Here is a 16,108-nt window from a genome sequence, read left to right on the forward strand (position 1 = left end):
GAATGCAAACCAAACATGCTACCCTAGTTGGCTCTTAAACATCTTCGTCGGCTTCTCAAGCATCTTTATTGGTCATGACTGATTCTTTTGCCAAAGTCACTATTTTTAATCATTGAATATTTCAATGATAACACTAATGTTATAGTACCAAATTTTCTTCCATACTAATATACTATAAATGTAGTGTTTTCATTCTTGTATGCAATAATTTAGGTTCAATTATAGTGTCTTTTTATTCTTGAATAACCTTTTAAAAAAATCAGTTCATAGGAACATGCAGCCTCTCATAACCGCATTAATTTAGTTCTTGGATTAAATAAGAGTTAGGATTGATGGAATGAAGTATACATACAATGTCTCTGATTTTATTGCTGTCCCATGTTTGGTACAAAAAGGGGAAAAAGTTCTAAGTATTCTAATTAAGATTTGTCTATAATAATTGAACCCCTTTTGAGTACAAAACAAGTTTAACCTAAAATGAGGACCACCCTATTTATTGGCCTAATAATATAGCCACTCACTAAAAGTTGAGGTCCCTTCCAAATTTCCTTTTCTCCCTCTTCTTAAATTCATAACACATTCACTAAAGTCACATGAAATTAAAAAGGTCTGAAACTGGCATTCCTCATAAAAAGTAAACATAGTAGTAAGAGTAACCTAAAACAAATGTACCTCATTATCCATCCTTAATCCCAGATTAGTATGCACTTACACAAAATGATGTTACAAAACTAACACCATAAATAAACTACATTCAACTTCCAATCTGCTCCACCTTTCTGATATGATCATCTTTCAGACAGAGCCGAGACTCGCCACAAACGCGCAGCGCCACCTCATCATCGTTAATCGTTCGATTCTAACAGCCTCAAGCCATTGACAATACAACAAGAAACATAGGAAAAAATCAACTAAGGGGGCAGAGATCTTTCTTGCATCTGATTTTCTACTATTCTTTCAAGAATTGGTAAAAGAAAATGCCACCCTACAAATTCATAACTGGAGGCCTCATGTCCATGGAAGCTTCACAACTTACCTCCTCTCTCTTATTTATATCTTCTTCGAAAACCTTCCATGACTTTTCGACCCGAATCATATAGAGAAATGTTGCCCTGCAAGCATGACAGTGAGTTATTGAAGAAGGATCTAGAAACTTCTTTAGCAAAGGGAGAGAACAAAGACTGACCAAGAATGGTTTTTTCCTTCGACTGTCAAAGTGTGAGAACGAATGGCGGGGCATCCTTCCTTGGCCCGGCTACAGAGCGATAGACGTAGACTTTGAGGGCTTGATCTTCATCCCCTCCTTCCTCTCGTATCACCTCAACGTTGAGCCTTGGAGACTCCCTCGCGAGCAGTTTGCAGCCTTTCATGGTCACACTGCACGCAGACATCCACAACGATCGCATCATCTCATACTTCTCTCGTCCAGACAGCAGGGCAGCGTCTCCAAAGGGGCAATCTCTGATCTCGAGCTTCCTCAGCTTGGGACAGCCTTCCATGATACACTGCATCCCCCAATCACTGCTTCCAGCAAAGGCCACAGACAGCGTCTCAAGATCTTTCGCGTACTTGCCAATGTACTCAAATGTCCGGTCAGTTAGAAGGCCTGAAACTGAAAGCCTCTTGATTTTCGTGCAGGTTTTGACAACAGCGCCAAAGGCCTCATCCATGGGTTCGTTCGTGAGATAGTCTGGTTGGCCCGGGGTCATAATGCATAGACGGAAGTGAGTGAAATTGGGGCAATTCTGTACTATGGTGACAACAGCAGCATTAGTCATTCTCCTACAGAAGTAGAGAACATAGTGGAGTTTGGGGCATCCACGAGACACTGCCAAGAAACCCAATTCTGTCACTCCATCACGATGATCCCGGTCATATGGATCAGCAGGGTAGACTCGTAGCTCCTCGAGTAAGGGACAGCTCAAACCAACAGCCTCGAGCCCCTTGTCTTCGACTGTATCAATGACCTACAAGTAAAGTGACATCAGACACATAACTATAGTTGAAGAGATTAGTCATTAGAATCAAACAATACTATTTCGAAGAAGAAAGAAACTGCAATAATGTTGATTCATGAAGAAAACGCATCATCAGACTCAAGCACTGTGTATTTAGATGATTTTATGATCAAGTTTCTCCATAATAAATCTCAGTAGAGTAGTAAAAACGAAGTCTTACCCAAAGGCATCGTAAATTGGGGCAGTGAGCAAGAAACTTTGCGAATTCACCACTTTGGAGGGGGGCAACGCTCAAGTTCAAGAAAGTCAGGCTGGCACAAGCTCCATAAAGAAGAGGGAGATATACGGAAGTTGCTTCCCACAAACCCGAAAGAACCTGGAGATTTCTACAATTACAAAATGCAGTTTCAATGTCTTCATATTGGCGAGGTGTGAGTTCTTGCAGGAAGGAGCCAGTGCCGAGCTCTGTTAGTCTAGGAGCGTGCACAAGCAGCCGTTGCAATTCATCCAAGGTAATGCTCTCGTTGACCTTCAGAACTCTCAATAGTTTGCACCGGCTAACAAGTCTCTCCAGGTCATCAAAGTTTACATCACTATTAAGACTAGAGAAGTTTAGTATTTCCAGCGAAGAAAAGTTTTCCGGGAAGCAACTCAACCAACCTCCACCGACATCCTCTGTTATACTGTCCTGTATGTTGATCTCAGTCAAGTTCCTGGAAACAGATGTACAAATTAAATTATATCCTTCATGAATGTTAACAAGGACTGCTTCACATTTATACATCATATAAAATCAAGCTGTAGATGAAATCATCTACGGCCTACAGTTCCCAAGTGGGGCGACATACATTGCAAGAAGCCACGCTTTTGAAAGTAACTCACAAACTTAGATATCGGCTTCTCTTTGAGTCATATAGCATGAACTGGGTCTTCTGTTCAACAGCTATATCTTTTTTAGCTACTAATATGAATATCTTCTTTTTAGTACTTCGAACTCAGAAAAATGTCAACAAGAACAATCTATGTATACTAACCTCATGCTTGCAACATAGTCAAGCATATCCTTTTTCAGTGCCTTCTTATTGGCTTCCATTTACAAAAATATTCTCAAGCTATGCTTATTCTTAATTATCAGTATCTTGGCAGCGCCTTTCTCTATTATGCCGAATAATATATATTTGGATAGTACTAAATTTCCTTTTGCATCAGCTTAGGCAAGTAGATCGATTTTGGCCATGAATGTATCACTAAACAAAGTAGTTCATTTATCACTACGAAGAAATTGCACTTAAACATGAAGAGACAGACTTGCTTAAAATCTGTCACACCAAGGGCACATCATCAGTTAAATGCGAAGTAACAAGGAACAACCATAAAAGATGGTCACTATAAAAAGACTCCGGGATAAATTTCTCATTTACAAAAAGCATCTTCATTTAGTAATCAGGTATATGCAAATGCAGCTTATCCATAATGAAGCATACAAAGACAGCAAGCCATTTTCTTCATTCCTAATCGAGAAGCCACATACGTTATTTAATTTAAATTAGAAATGCAATTAAATAGGATCCTACAAACACAACTTTAATCCAAGTACAATTAGTAAGACTATTCATCTAGATGGAAAAAACGTTATTTAATTTAAATTAGTAATGCTATTAATTAGGATGCTACAAACACAAGCAAATCATAGTTTATTTTTCTTCAATAAAAGCAACTCATCTTTGAAAGTAAACAGATTATACGATCTAGTTTTGGTAATAGAAGCCACAAATGAACTAACTTTATAAAATATAAAGGTAGTAAGCACCTGCAATGACTGGCAATTGCTTTAAGCCCATTTTCGGTGAATCCATCACAACTTGACAAAGATAAGGCCTTGAAGCTAGGGAATGACTTCGCCAAGAGCTCCAGGCCCTCATCGGTGATGGTCATCCTCTTAAGCCTCAGCTCCTCCAAGAAAGGGTAAACTTTGGCAAACATAACCAACCAAGGGTACACATTAGCACCCCAGTCCAGTGGCAACATATTAAAATCCGAAAATCTTGGCTTCCCTTTAAGCGTAACACTCTTAATTCTCCGGAACCTCCTAGCCACAATTTCTGGTGACACAGCATAGCAATTTCCTATAAAAAGCTTTGATCTTGTCCATCTCTCAGCGTTATACCAATCTTTGCGCACAAGCGAGATTGAGCTCCTGTCTTTATGCGAATCTACGAACGACAGGACTTTCTCCAACACTTCATCCGGGAATGGTGATTGAGGGTGGAGTGGTCCATGAGAGTTGCCAGAGTTCGATGGCGAATCATCCCCTTTCTTCGGTTCTGGATCCATTTCACTTTCCGAGGACGGATCCAGTTAGGCCTTAGCAAGATCTCACACCCCGCCTAAGCTGCACATCTTAAACAAGGAGACACAGAGAGAAAGAGAAATCAGCAACCATTATATTCATATGTGTTTCTAACTGTAAACAATCTTGAATTATAAAGAAAGATTGGGAGATTCATATGAGTGAGCAGCTAATCCAAGAATTTATGATACTAAATTCATAATAGTAGGAAATCTTGAAAAAGAAAAATTCTTTCTTTTTTCTTCCAACCCAAAAAGAAAGGAGAGGAAATAAAGTACTATTAAATGAAACCACTAAAAGCAGTTCAACATACCAGCTTAAAAATCAAAGCTTGAATTGAGATCAAGAAGTAATCACTCATCAAAAAACTCAAACTTGTTGCTTCAATTGTACCTCTCAACTGTTTTCCCCAACACCCTTTTCCTAGAAAAATCCAAAACTACTCCACCAAAGAGTTCAAACAAAAACAAAGAGAAAATAGCAACAGAAATGTGAAATCAACCACAACATTCCCCTTCACAAACAACCACTACCCAATTCCCACAACAGAACACAGAGATCCGTGAAGCAATATCCAACAAAATCTCTAGATCCAGAGGCCTTTTTCCCGGATAATTAAAAAAACACAAACAGAATCCAAAATAGCAACATCAACATGTGTGCAACAGTGATTGGATCAGACAATGAAGTGAAGGAGCTAAAAATAGAAAAGCTGGAGAAAGAACTGTAGAGATTTACCTCTCTGTGATTGAATGCTTGGATGAACCCAAGAGCCAAAGAAAAGCTCAGATAACCCACTTGCATATTATTTTATTACATAAAATAAAAATTAATAATTAACAAACAAATAATTACTGTTACTCACAAAAAGGGCCTAAAAAAGAAATGATTTTTCATATTTATAACGAAACAAGATGTATATCCGATGCAAAATACGAACAATAATGTGTGTATGTATGTACGTAAAGCTTGAAATTATTAGGTGAAGTCGACAGAGAATGGAGACCGCTCTCGTGCTGACACGTGTCCTGCGCCGGTTGGCCAGCGGAGCATGTTAGGTTGATTAGCGGTTTTGTTTTTCTTTTTTTAAGCTTTTAACCGCGGCCTTAATTTTTCCTTAAACGGCAACGATTAACGGCTTTTATGTTTTTGACGGCTTACAAATGTTCATGTATTTGCATTAACATCCCTAAACTTCCTTTATCACCCAAAGTTGCACTTTTTCGCGGTCACACCCTTTTCTTCTCCGTTTGACCGTTTGACTTGACTTCAAACCCTTTGAAAATTGAAAAAAGTTGGGGTTTTGTTTTAGGATAAAGACTTTTTTATTGAGGGAAACTTTTTGAAAAAAAAATGAATTTTGGTTGAATATTGGCGGCTTGTCTCGTGATTTTGAAAATCAGTCGAAAAAATCATTCAACTTGAATTTATTTGCAATTACTAACTCATTGTGAAATTTATCGTGAAATTATTTGATATGACAGTCGAGAGTCGTTTATTCGCAAAAAAATTTATGTGAATTTTTTCTAAAAAAACATCAATAATATGCTATATATATGTGACCTATTTTATTGTCGGAGTGATTGCGAATAAATTCAAACTTTATGGTTTTTTTTTTTTAATTTTTTGCTATGATTAATTTAAAGTTATGGGATCGGTTAAAATTTATCAATTTTGAGACGGTTAGCCCCTTTATTTTTATTTGTCCCATAGATAGGAATAACTGTAGAACATTTTAATAAGATTTCGAATGGGAGATACCTTTTTTATTAATAATAATTAGGAGCAATTATTTGGCAACATGAATCTGAATTAAAGCCACCCAGCATAATTTGAATGAAAAATTATGGTGGATGTCATAGTGGCCAGTGAGAATTCTGACCAACGAAAATAAGATAATGATTTTACTAATTAAAAACGATTAAAAATATATAGAGAGAGAGGGGCCCTCGTTGTTATGTGGTTGGTTATTTTTGTAAAACTGGGATGATAATGGATTTCAGCTGAAAGTTGAAACACACTATTCACACCACAGTTACACATTGGACTGTAACTGTAATAGTAATACTTTTGTTATCTGGTAATAATAAAAGTTAGAGTATATGTTTGTGTTACTAAGTTATATTACATAGATGAATAAAATAAATGGTGTTGGTTTTAGGGAGTTACAAGAGATAATCGGACGTAATACAACCCAAAAAGGAATACAGAAAAGAACTGAAACGAAAATTACAAATGGAAACCGAAACTACAAACTTTAGAACAGTAAATAGCCGAGTCGAGGAGGCCTCTTTCCGCAAGACGAGATACGCCCCGGTAGTGCTCTTCGGATTGGCGTTTCGGCCCCAAAGATAAATCGGCTGCGTCTCTGGTGAAGCAGCACCGCTATCAGCAGAGCTCCGGCGAACTGGATGGAGGAGAGGGCAGAGCGCTCCGGCGAACTGGATGGAGGAGAGGGCAGAGCTTCGACAGAAGAACAATGCAGAGAGAAAGAGAGAGCTTATGATGGAATGGCTAGCCTATTTATAGGCTCGGTCCACTGCAGGGGGTCAACGGCCATAATGGCCGTCATTAATGCTAGACCGTAACGGTCGTCGGTTACGAGAGAGGCCGAGTCTAGAAGACTCGTTCACGACGCGGACTATCACGTGTCAGCCACGTTGGCTTACCGCGTCATACTGACGAGGTGGCATCCCGCTTGGCTCGCTGACGTGGAAACGGTGGTGAAGCCCGCAACTAGGCCCAAGCACCAAGCCCACGACCAGGCCCAAAGTCCAAGGACAAGGGCACGGGCTCGAGGCTCGCGGCGGGGCGGGCGGCGCTCTTACAACCCATCTTAGTCCACTATAATTATTACATGTAATAGTCCTTCTTATTAAATACTAGTTTAATAAGGTTGTAACTTTCAATGTGGGATAATTAACTCTCTTAATTATTCCTTAAGCTTCTCTCATAGCTCATTAAGTTTGCAATTTTGCACAACTTTAATCAATTATTTCTCACTCACCGGGAATCGGATTTGAGAAAATAAATATACCACGGTCATCTACTCCGAACGTAGATCGACACTATATTATTTAATTTCACAAAATTAAATATCTCGTTGAAATTATAATTGGTCAAAGTTTATTGACCGGGCATAGATTCCAACAAATGGAACATCGAGAGCAAATTTTATTTCATGGTACTATAACATATGTTTCATCTTTCATTTCATTTTTATTTGTTTGAGAAATCGATATCCTAATTTCTTTTTCTTGTGGTATATACATAAAATTCCTTTTTAAGTGTTTGGAAGGACTTAGTTGAATCATTATATTTCATCTTTCGTTTCATTCTCTTTGTTTTAATAAATTTATTGACTGAATGATTTTTTTTTTCATTGGTTCTAATCCAGTCAAGATATATAGATCACGTCATAAATTAAAGAAAAATGTACAAAAGTTTCATTCGCCATTGTGATCTTATGAGTCTCTCCTTTTAACATATGGCCTCACAACTCTCTTCTATAGTAAATACTGATTCAAAACTTAATATGAAAGTCATATTTTTTGATCTAGACATCTTAAAATGGAGTTGATAATCAACGAATGACAAGTGTCTTTACTTGTGTGAATCATATCTCAATAGGAACTTGATGGGAAGATGTATTAGATATATAAACAAAATGGTTAGCAGCTTCTATTAACTTTTTAAGTCAAAAATCAAAAGATTCAACAGACAACGACCAGTACCTATAATCCGACCAAAGTATGAATAATCAAGAAGCCTATCTTCTTTTTTATCCGAAAAATGAAAGTAAATTTTTTTTCTCTCGACGGATCATTCGTTCCTGAAAGGTTAGAAGTGGGAATTTGAAACCCCTAACGAAAAAGGGAGGTTAGGGTGAATATTTTAGGGGTCAAATAGGAGGGTTTTGTCACCTCTCCAACTATCTCCCCATTAGATAGGATTTTAGTGGCCCAAGCGATTATTTGTTGAGGAGAAACTAATCCAATTCGTAGCTGTTACTTTTACTGCTATATAACGAGTTACTCGATGTATTACTTAAAACAATATATTTATGTCTCGAAATGGTATGCTAAATCAGAAGGTCAATTTAATACTGTATTTTCGAAATTTTACTTATGAATAACTTATGTAATAATATTATGTAGGAGCTAGAAATTAATGTTATTTATTTGAAAGCAATGATTGGATGCCCATCATGGAAAACAAGTCCAACTGTCCAAGGAAACCGGTTTGCAGGATTTATCTCACTCACATTCAAAAACATGATTAGTGGATCCTAATTAAATATTATGGTGCTCTACCTAAATACTATATTTCAAAAAAGCTTATTCAAAAAATATTGCAGAGTTGATAAAAAAAATTGCAGTTGCCAAACCGCAGGAATTTTTGCAAGATGTTTTAATTGCTTTATAGTAGTTATTATTATTTCATACTGTCCTGATATGCTTTTAGTTCTCGCTTTATAATTATGGCGCATAATTATACATAAAGACTTGCTAATCTTTTTTTTTATTTGGCTGAACTTTTGTAAAAAAAAAAGTTGCAATTTGAAAAGAAATATAATAATCAAATGAAGTATAAAAAAGTTAACACACTTTTAATAGTTTGGAAAGTCACTAGCAAAGCAGCTTTCCTGATTTCTTCAAAAACTAGTGGAATTAGGAATAATAGAGCTCATTTTCAAAATTAGTTGTTAGGTCTTAATCCAGCTCTTGTTTTTTATGGGAAGGCTAAGAACCATTAAATGCCTAATAATTTTGGTGATTTTATGTGGAAGAAATGATTGGGAGTGTTAGAGTTGGGAAAGTTAGATAAAGATGGAGGAGATAATGTTGTGCAAGGCCAAGAATTCAGTAATGAATAGACATCACCACCACCATATTAAATGGCCCCCCTTTCCCCTTCCTCTTCCACTTCTCTTTCTTTCTTGTATGTATATAAATTAAAGAAAAAATTGAATTTGGATTTGGATGGTAATGTGGAAAAAGTGGTGATTTCCATCAGAAATGACAACCTAAAATGTGGTCTCCCCTGCTTTGAGAAGGAGCCCATGTTACCAGCAATCATCCAATCCATCCTTATCCAATTCCTTTTCTTCATATCCTTTTTCCTTTTATTCCATTTCACTTTCTTAAACCTGTGGGGGCTTGCCGCGTGGCACTCCTGGCCCATTTCCACTGTGGGCCTCCCACTCCAAATATTTAACCGGCCCATCATCAGACCCAAATTTGGACCGAGCTCGACCCAACCCGACCCGACCCAAATATAAAAAATGAAGTTGGATACTGCAAAAGACGGTGCTGTGATAGAGGAGGGGGGACGACTAGGGCACGACGAGTGGAGGAGGAACAACCAAGCAACGAACGGTACAGGAGTAGCCCAAATAAAATCGAAGTTACGAAACAATCAAAACAGCTTATTGTTTTATCAATTCAAAACAGGTGTAGGCTAAATACAATGTCACAAGAGGCAATATTCGATGTCATGCAATTTTTTTGCCTCTAGAAGAAATGATGAAGCACCATTGCTTACCTATGATGTTAGTCCAGATAAAACGCAGACGAAATAAACAATCATCACTTCGATTCATCCTATCTCAGATTGACGCAGTACATTGTTATTTTGATCAAAAGCATAACGCTACTTCTTGTGTCCTACCACGATGCCTTCTTTATGCCCATCAATTGGCCTTGATTCGCCAGCGTCCGGAAAAGGATACGAGAAATTCTGAACTTCTTATACACGGCACGGGAGCGGCCGGAGAAGATGCATCGGTTTGTCACGCGTGTAAAGGAACTGTTTCTTGGCAGCTTCGACAACTTGCAACGGTGCTTTACCCTCATAGCATTAGGGAGGTCGGGATCACGGCAGAGGGCCTTGTAAAGGTTTCGCCTCAATTCGTATTTAGCAGCAAGCAGTCTACGTCTGTGATCACGTATATTTTGGTTCTTGTCCGGGGTCCTACTGGGTGGCTTTTCACCACGGCGGTAGAATCTCCTGTATATTGAGAGGGCAATGTTTCACTGCATTTGTATTTGTTTAATGAAGACTTATTCCATATAATCAAGTAAAGCGAGAGCTCACCTTGCCGCAGATCCTGGAAGCTGGTGAGCAGCTGGCTGCTCTGCTCGCAAAGGAGCAAATAGTCCAGAATGATTATACCTTTAGCAACATCATAATGTTAGAAAATAAGCATAACGATCTATCCTGTAGCCCGATGATAAGGCCCAAGAACTATCAGACAATGACACACCTTCCGCACCAAAGAATATCAAATTAAATCTTTTATTAATTATTTGACTATTTTACTACATTTCAATTCTGTCTAGTTTAGCTAATATTACAGGGAGGGTACTGGGGACAAAGTCAGAAGAAATGCAGAAGAGCATGAACAAACCAAGTTCGACTTATACCTGAAACTATGGAAGTAACGACGTCCTTCACCTCTGAAGCACGGAGGACCTTGCTGTGTTGCTACCTGCATGGCCATACACAGCATTAAACAAAATCAAAAGCTAGTCCTAGTCACTACAGATACCCTCTTTCTTGACTTAATTGTTGGTCATATTGGAATTGGACTATTAACAAATGCTTTATTGCTAAATAAATTTAACACTCTGGCATCGAGTAATGAATATGTTTTTCTCCTAGAAAGGGTAGCCACAAAATGATCTAGATAACAGAGTTATTCCATTAAACAATGGATTCATTTAGGTGCACGTATATTCTGCATATGAGTTACACATAGTACAATGACAGGTTGGAGAACAGCCAGTATTGTAATTAGCTAAAGGTAGAAAAATTAGGCCATTACAGATGCTGATAATATGATCAGTTTCTTGAATAAAATGAAGAGTAGCATGCACGTCGTATGGATAATTGAATATAACAAGACAAAATGGACTTTCAGCAGTAGAACTTAAACTGCTGTGTCACAATACTTACATTTCTGACGACGTTGCGGACTGTCTCAAAGGTGCTGTGTGGTTCCACAGTTCCACGTCGTATTTGATTGAATGGCAAATAGTTACATGGTGATATCACCTGAACATCACATGAGAAGATTTCAGGTTCTTGAAGAAATTAGTCGAGGGCAGCCAGTTCCAATTATTACCTTCATCTTATTCTTTCCATCAGCTGCAGTTGCATTGAAAATATTCATTCCATTACCTGACTTAGCCTGACCACCACTGCAGTTGGTACAGGTATGTTTTAGTACTAGAATGCTTTAGTATCAAGGATGAACTTGAGAGAACCATGCTGGAATGAATATATGGACATAGGTGCAAGCAAAAAACAACTTTCTTGAAACACATGAAGAATCATACTAATATATAATCAGAAAGAAGCAACAAAAAATGTAGAACTCATAAAACTATCAAACAAAGAACCAATTCATTTCGTCACTATACTTGAACAACAATCTATATATAATTGCAGAATGAATTGTTTGTTTATATGCATTACACATATTTCAAATCTAAGCCCTAAAGATTCATTTTACCCCTCATCCTTTACCGCGTTCCTTTACATCAGAGGGCATCGGCCATCAGCATTGTTCAAAATTCACAGACTAATTCAATGAGAGCAATGGAAAATTCGTCTCCATTAACAGGATTGAGTCTAGCGCGATTCTATTTCAAAGCCAATTGCTCATTCAAATTTCACAAATAACAAGTGAACATCCTCTTCTCCGATTATGTACCAATTCCATATTATCACAGTTACTTCCCGAATATCTAACTCAAATCGAAGGAAAATTTCACTAATCAAGTGTCAAACATACCAAATACTACCAAATAAGGCTACAACGAAAACAAAACTTTCAGATTCAAACTACATTTCCTGATCAAACAGGACCACAAAATAGAAGAAAAAAATCACGAAGCAGTAGAAGAATTCATATCATAGACAGAGGCATCCATACCCGATGGTGAAAACGTTCGTTGCTTTAGCAATCGCACAACTCTCGCGGAAAGTTCCGGAAAGCCTCTGGAAAGTCGCCATTTTCTGCATTTCCAGAGCTGGATCGCCTGAGACTACAAAGCGACTAATAAATTCAATTGATGCTCACAAAATTGTTCATAGAAACAAGGAAATCGATTGTACATTAAGAGCGAGCTAGTTGAGTGATCCTTGAGCTGGGAACGATGATCCGTTGAAAGCTTGAAGCGGCGCCTAAGGGCAATTGTTAAACCCATTGATGGGCCTTTCCTGCGGCCCAACACCATAATTGGAAACTTTTCTATTAAATTTTTGCCTACTCCAATATGGTTATTGTTGGTATCAGCAACACCACTATTTTTATAAGGATTAATTGCATGTAAAATTACAAAGTTTAATTTAATTATGATTTTTATTCGTCATTTATATTAGAATTAATGATAAGACATGATCATGATCATTTCTCATAAATAGAGATATTAGTCAATTCATTATATATGATCAATGATTCAATATCTATTGTATTCTCGTTCATGCAAAATGTGCTAAATTGCAGTATATTTTTATTTAATTTTATTACGTTTAAGATAATTTATTGCCATATTGTGAAGATTTTCCTGAATTATGCTCAGAATACCTATCAAAAGATTGGACTTGGATAATGGACCCAAGATCAAAGGATCTTCACCCACACTGCATTAATTAATGGCGGATCCAGATGGGGTCGAGGTCAACTGATATTACTGCTAGCTCATGAAGGTCGATAAACCCCATAAAATTGACTGGAGTTGTCACTGATCCCATCGTGCACGGTTCAACAACTTTGCCTCTCCTTTTAGAATTGGGATTCACTTCTGGTCTTTGTGCGTTGGTTAATGCCAATGATAGCTGCCGCACGACATCTACCTTTCGATGCCTGTGACGACGTTCTTCACTATAGCCGATCCTACGAATACCGTTTCCCATATCAGTGATTGGATACAATACATATTGGATATCTAATTAATAACAAAAAAAGCTGCCAATGGAGCAAAGGCATGGCAATTGCAGAATGGTAAAGAGACTAATTATAGAAAGGAATGGTGAAGAAATATGCAACAGTCATAGTGGATTGTGTAGCATCATTTCTTAGTCATATATCATTTTCGGTCAAGAAATTCATGCACTGCAAACCATGTTCCTTTCCACATGCCCAAGTGCTCCTCACCTAATCTATGGGAAAAGCACCTTTTACTCCTCAATCTAACCCACAATTGTGATGCCACAATCTGCAAAGAAAGAGAGAAAAATAAAAAAAAAAATAAAAAGAGAGAGAGAATAAGTGTCTACCCAAAAAGAGTTTTCCTCTAAAAAAAGATCATTTCCCACTAAAATGGATGCAATTTTAGGATCGTGCCCTATAGAAGTTTCCAACTTTTAAAATAGAGTGAATGACATATTTAGGACCTATACTTATCACGACGAACGTTTGCGGTCCCTATACTTACAAAATATCATTTGCGGTCCTTATACTTGTACTTATGCACGTTTTAAGGTTCTTTTCACTTTCTAATATTTTTTTGGATAAAAATACCCCCAAAGAAAAAATTTATACACTATTTTCTCTCTTTCATCCTCCTTCTTTCTTTTTCCTTTGTCTATAATAAAATTAGAACTAAAATTATGGGTTTGTTAATCTTATTTCCTTGTATTCTGTTAAATTTTTTGAGAAATTTAATCATATGATGATAAATTTTATATTTCCACGTCATTTTTCTTCATCACACTAGAGTATTTGTGATTATGCTTCAAATGTGGAGTATTATAGTTAATGATCCCGTAAATAAAAGATTAAAAATTTGAACGACGAATTTCAACAAGTGAATATTTGAATCTAATCAATCGTAAAGTGAGGAATAATAAGCGATAAATGGAATGTATGAAATTATGGTAATTTTGGTTGTGTGTATTTAGCAAGTGCGCAGCGCCCGCGACTTATGTGGGTTCTCACATCAGAAATTTATCTTCGCAATTCTAACAAAATAATGTAAAATAAACTTCTCAGCTGAACATTTGATTTGTCTAATTTCTTTCTTCAAATATGTCTCATCTCAATTTTTGTACTAATTATACAAGTCATTTACAAAAAGAAGAAAGAGAAAATATGAAGAAGAAAGAAAAAGGAGAGAAAATAGTAATATATAAATTTGCCCTTCATCTATTTGGGGGTATTTGTGTCCTAAAAAATGTCAAAAAAAGAAAAGAACCTTAAAACGTGCATAAATACAAGTATAGAGACCGCAAATGATATTTTGTAAGTATAGAGACCGCAAACGTGCGTCGTGATAAGTATAAGTCCTAAATATGTAATTCACTCTTTCAAATAAAGGATTCAATTATATCCAAAATATGATTGGGGGTTGAGTCTCATACTACTAATTACAAGTTTCTTTCTCCATCAGTTAATGCTTATTATATTTACTTTTTATTATTTTTGGTAATAGATCTTGTATTACACTAACTCATTTCACTTACATTCTATCATTATAAAACTAAAATGATATGTAAACATTAAATTTGCATCCACTAATATTTTTCTTACCACTTTCTTTTACCTTCTTAAACTAGAATCAATTGATAATAAGTAATGGCGAATGAAGGAAGGAGTATTATTTATTTTAATTTTTTGTATGTTTCTCTTGTGTATACATTATGATATACTAGTAATAAACACAATGAAAAAATTTGTTTGATGAAAAAAACGCGAAATTATGATCAAGAGGTAACAGAGGAACAGTTGGGGCTGCGAGGGCACACCGGTAATTACAGCATCATTAGTAATCTCTTTGGGTTTTAGCGATTAACCACGCTTTAATCCTTGTCTAATACAGCGGTAAAAAACCTCAACATTCTAAAACCCAGAACCCCAGAAACGTCTCTCCTTTCAATTAATTAACTAATCACTGTTTACCAAAACTTATCGATTAATCAATCCCCTCCGAAATCCACGTCATCTTTCCGGCGACAAATCGATCTCGATCAAGTTATCCTCCTCCACCTCGCAGCCACAGCTGCTCCTCTTCTCATCCAACGCGATCTCAATCAACCCCTCCCTATCCTCCTCCTCCACCTCCCACCGGAACCACGCGCTCTCCGGCGACTCACCCTCCGACGACGATTCGTCGCCGCTGTCGGACTCCGGGTAAATCAGCGACAGCGACGCGTACCGCCGAATCGAATTCATCTCCGCCTCCCGCTTCTCCTCCGATTTATCATCGGCGGCGTCCTCTCCTTCGTATTCCTCGTGTATAACCTCCAGCGGCGCTCGGACGTCCCACTCCACGTACAATTGCCGCGGATCCTGCTTCAAATCGGATCCGTAGCTCCGGCATTGTAATTCCCCTAATTCGTCGAATTCGACCTCGCGGAATTCTTCAATTTGCGGCGTGCAATCTGATTCGACGAGATCGGATTCGATTCGATTGATTGTAGATCTCTGCGCGGCGCCGAGGCGGAGGAGATAGAGCAACAGAGCAAAAGTGGAGAGTGCGACGGGAGAGAGAAGGAAGCGGGAGAAGAGAGAGGGGAAGTAGAGGAGTGAGAGAGTGTAGAGAGCGGTGAAGAATGTGAAGAGAGAATTCATGATTTTTGCGAGAGGGAAATGATGGATGTTGTGATCATTTATATATATATGCAGCATATACATATATTTGTTGTAAATTCAATGTATGTGTAAATCCCATGCAGAATACGTGTGTGGAAAATTGGGGAAAGTGAGTATAGTGAAATACGAGATTAATCCACTGAAAAAGGGGGGAAAAATTTAATTAACTATAATGGAAAATATCTCTATGGATGTGGATCA

At 37.5% G+C, this 16,108-nt stretch overlaps 3 protein-coding genes across 7 annotated transcripts; all 3 read right to left on the reverse strand.

The window, feature by feature from the left end:
- Window positions 1–594: 594 nt before the first annotated feature.
- On the reverse strand, window positions 595–5,212 carry LOC125200934 (protein TRANSPORT INHIBITOR RESPONSE 1-like). Of its 4 annotated transcripts, none has more exons than XM_048098774.2 (5): window positions 5,047–5,212; window positions 3,769–4,350; window positions 2,179–2,671; window positions 1,187–1,967; window positions 595–1,112 (listed from the first exon to the last, which is right to left on the reverse strand). In XM_048098774.2, the coding sequence occupies exons 2-4, from the start codon at window positions 4,290–4,292 to the stop codon at window positions 1,212–1,214; spliced, it is 1,773 nt and encodes a 590-aa protein (XP_047954731.1). In that variant the 5' UTR covers window positions 4,293–4,350; window positions 5,047–5,212; the 3' UTR covers window positions 595–1,112; window positions 1,187–1,211. The 4 variants fall into 4 exon arrangements, with proteins under 4 accessions (XP_047954731.1, XP_047954729.1, XP_047954730.1 ...); XM_048098772.2 differs by having other exon boundaries at window positions 3,769–4,358; XM_048098773.2 differs by lacking the exon at window positions 5,047–5,212 and adding an exon at window positions 4,622–5,021.
- Window positions 5,213–9,715: 4,503 nt separating this feature from the next.
- On the reverse strand, window positions 9,716–12,561 carry RPS14 (mitochondrial ribosomal protein S14). Of its 2 annotated transcripts, none has more exons than XM_048108009.2 (7): window positions 12,430–12,561; window positions 12,248–12,359; window positions 11,435–11,510; window positions 11,266–11,364; window positions 10,734–10,798; window positions 10,405–10,482; window positions 9,716–10,317 (listed from the first exon to the last, which is right to left on the reverse strand). In XM_048108009.2, the coding sequence occupies exons 2-7, from the start codon at window positions 12,334–12,336 to the stop codon at window positions 9,975–9,977; spliced, it is 750 nt and encodes a 249-aa protein (XP_047963966.2). In that variant the 5' UTR covers window positions 12,337–12,359; window positions 12,430–12,561; the 3' UTR covers window positions 9,716–9,974. The 2 variants fall into 2 exon arrangements, with proteins under 2 accessions (XP_047963966.2, XP_088920245.1); XM_089064119.1 differs by having other exon boundaries at window positions 12,248–12,353; window positions 12,430–12,482.
- A 2,409-nt stretch (window positions 12,562–14,970) lies between these two features.
- LOC125188472 (uncharacterized) lies at window positions 14,971–15,902 on the reverse strand. The gene has a single exon (XM_048085332.2). It carries the CDS (start codon window positions 15,884–15,886, stop codon window positions 15,254–15,256), a length of 633 nt encoding a protein of 210 aa, XP_047941289.1. The 5' UTR covers window positions 15,887–15,902; the 3' UTR covers window positions 14,971–15,253.
- Between the last annotated feature and the right edge of the window lie 206 nt (window positions 15,903–16,108).

This window comes from Salvia hispanica, chromosome 2 (genome assembly GCF_029641045.1).
Source record: "Salvia hispanica isolate PSC_SH4W2 chromosome 2, Shi_PSC_v1, whole genome shotgun sequence".
In the NCBI taxonomy this organism is placed as follows: domain Eukaryota; kingdom Viridiplantae; phylum Streptophyta; class Magnoliopsida; order Lamiales; family Lamiaceae; genus Salvia; species Salvia hispanica.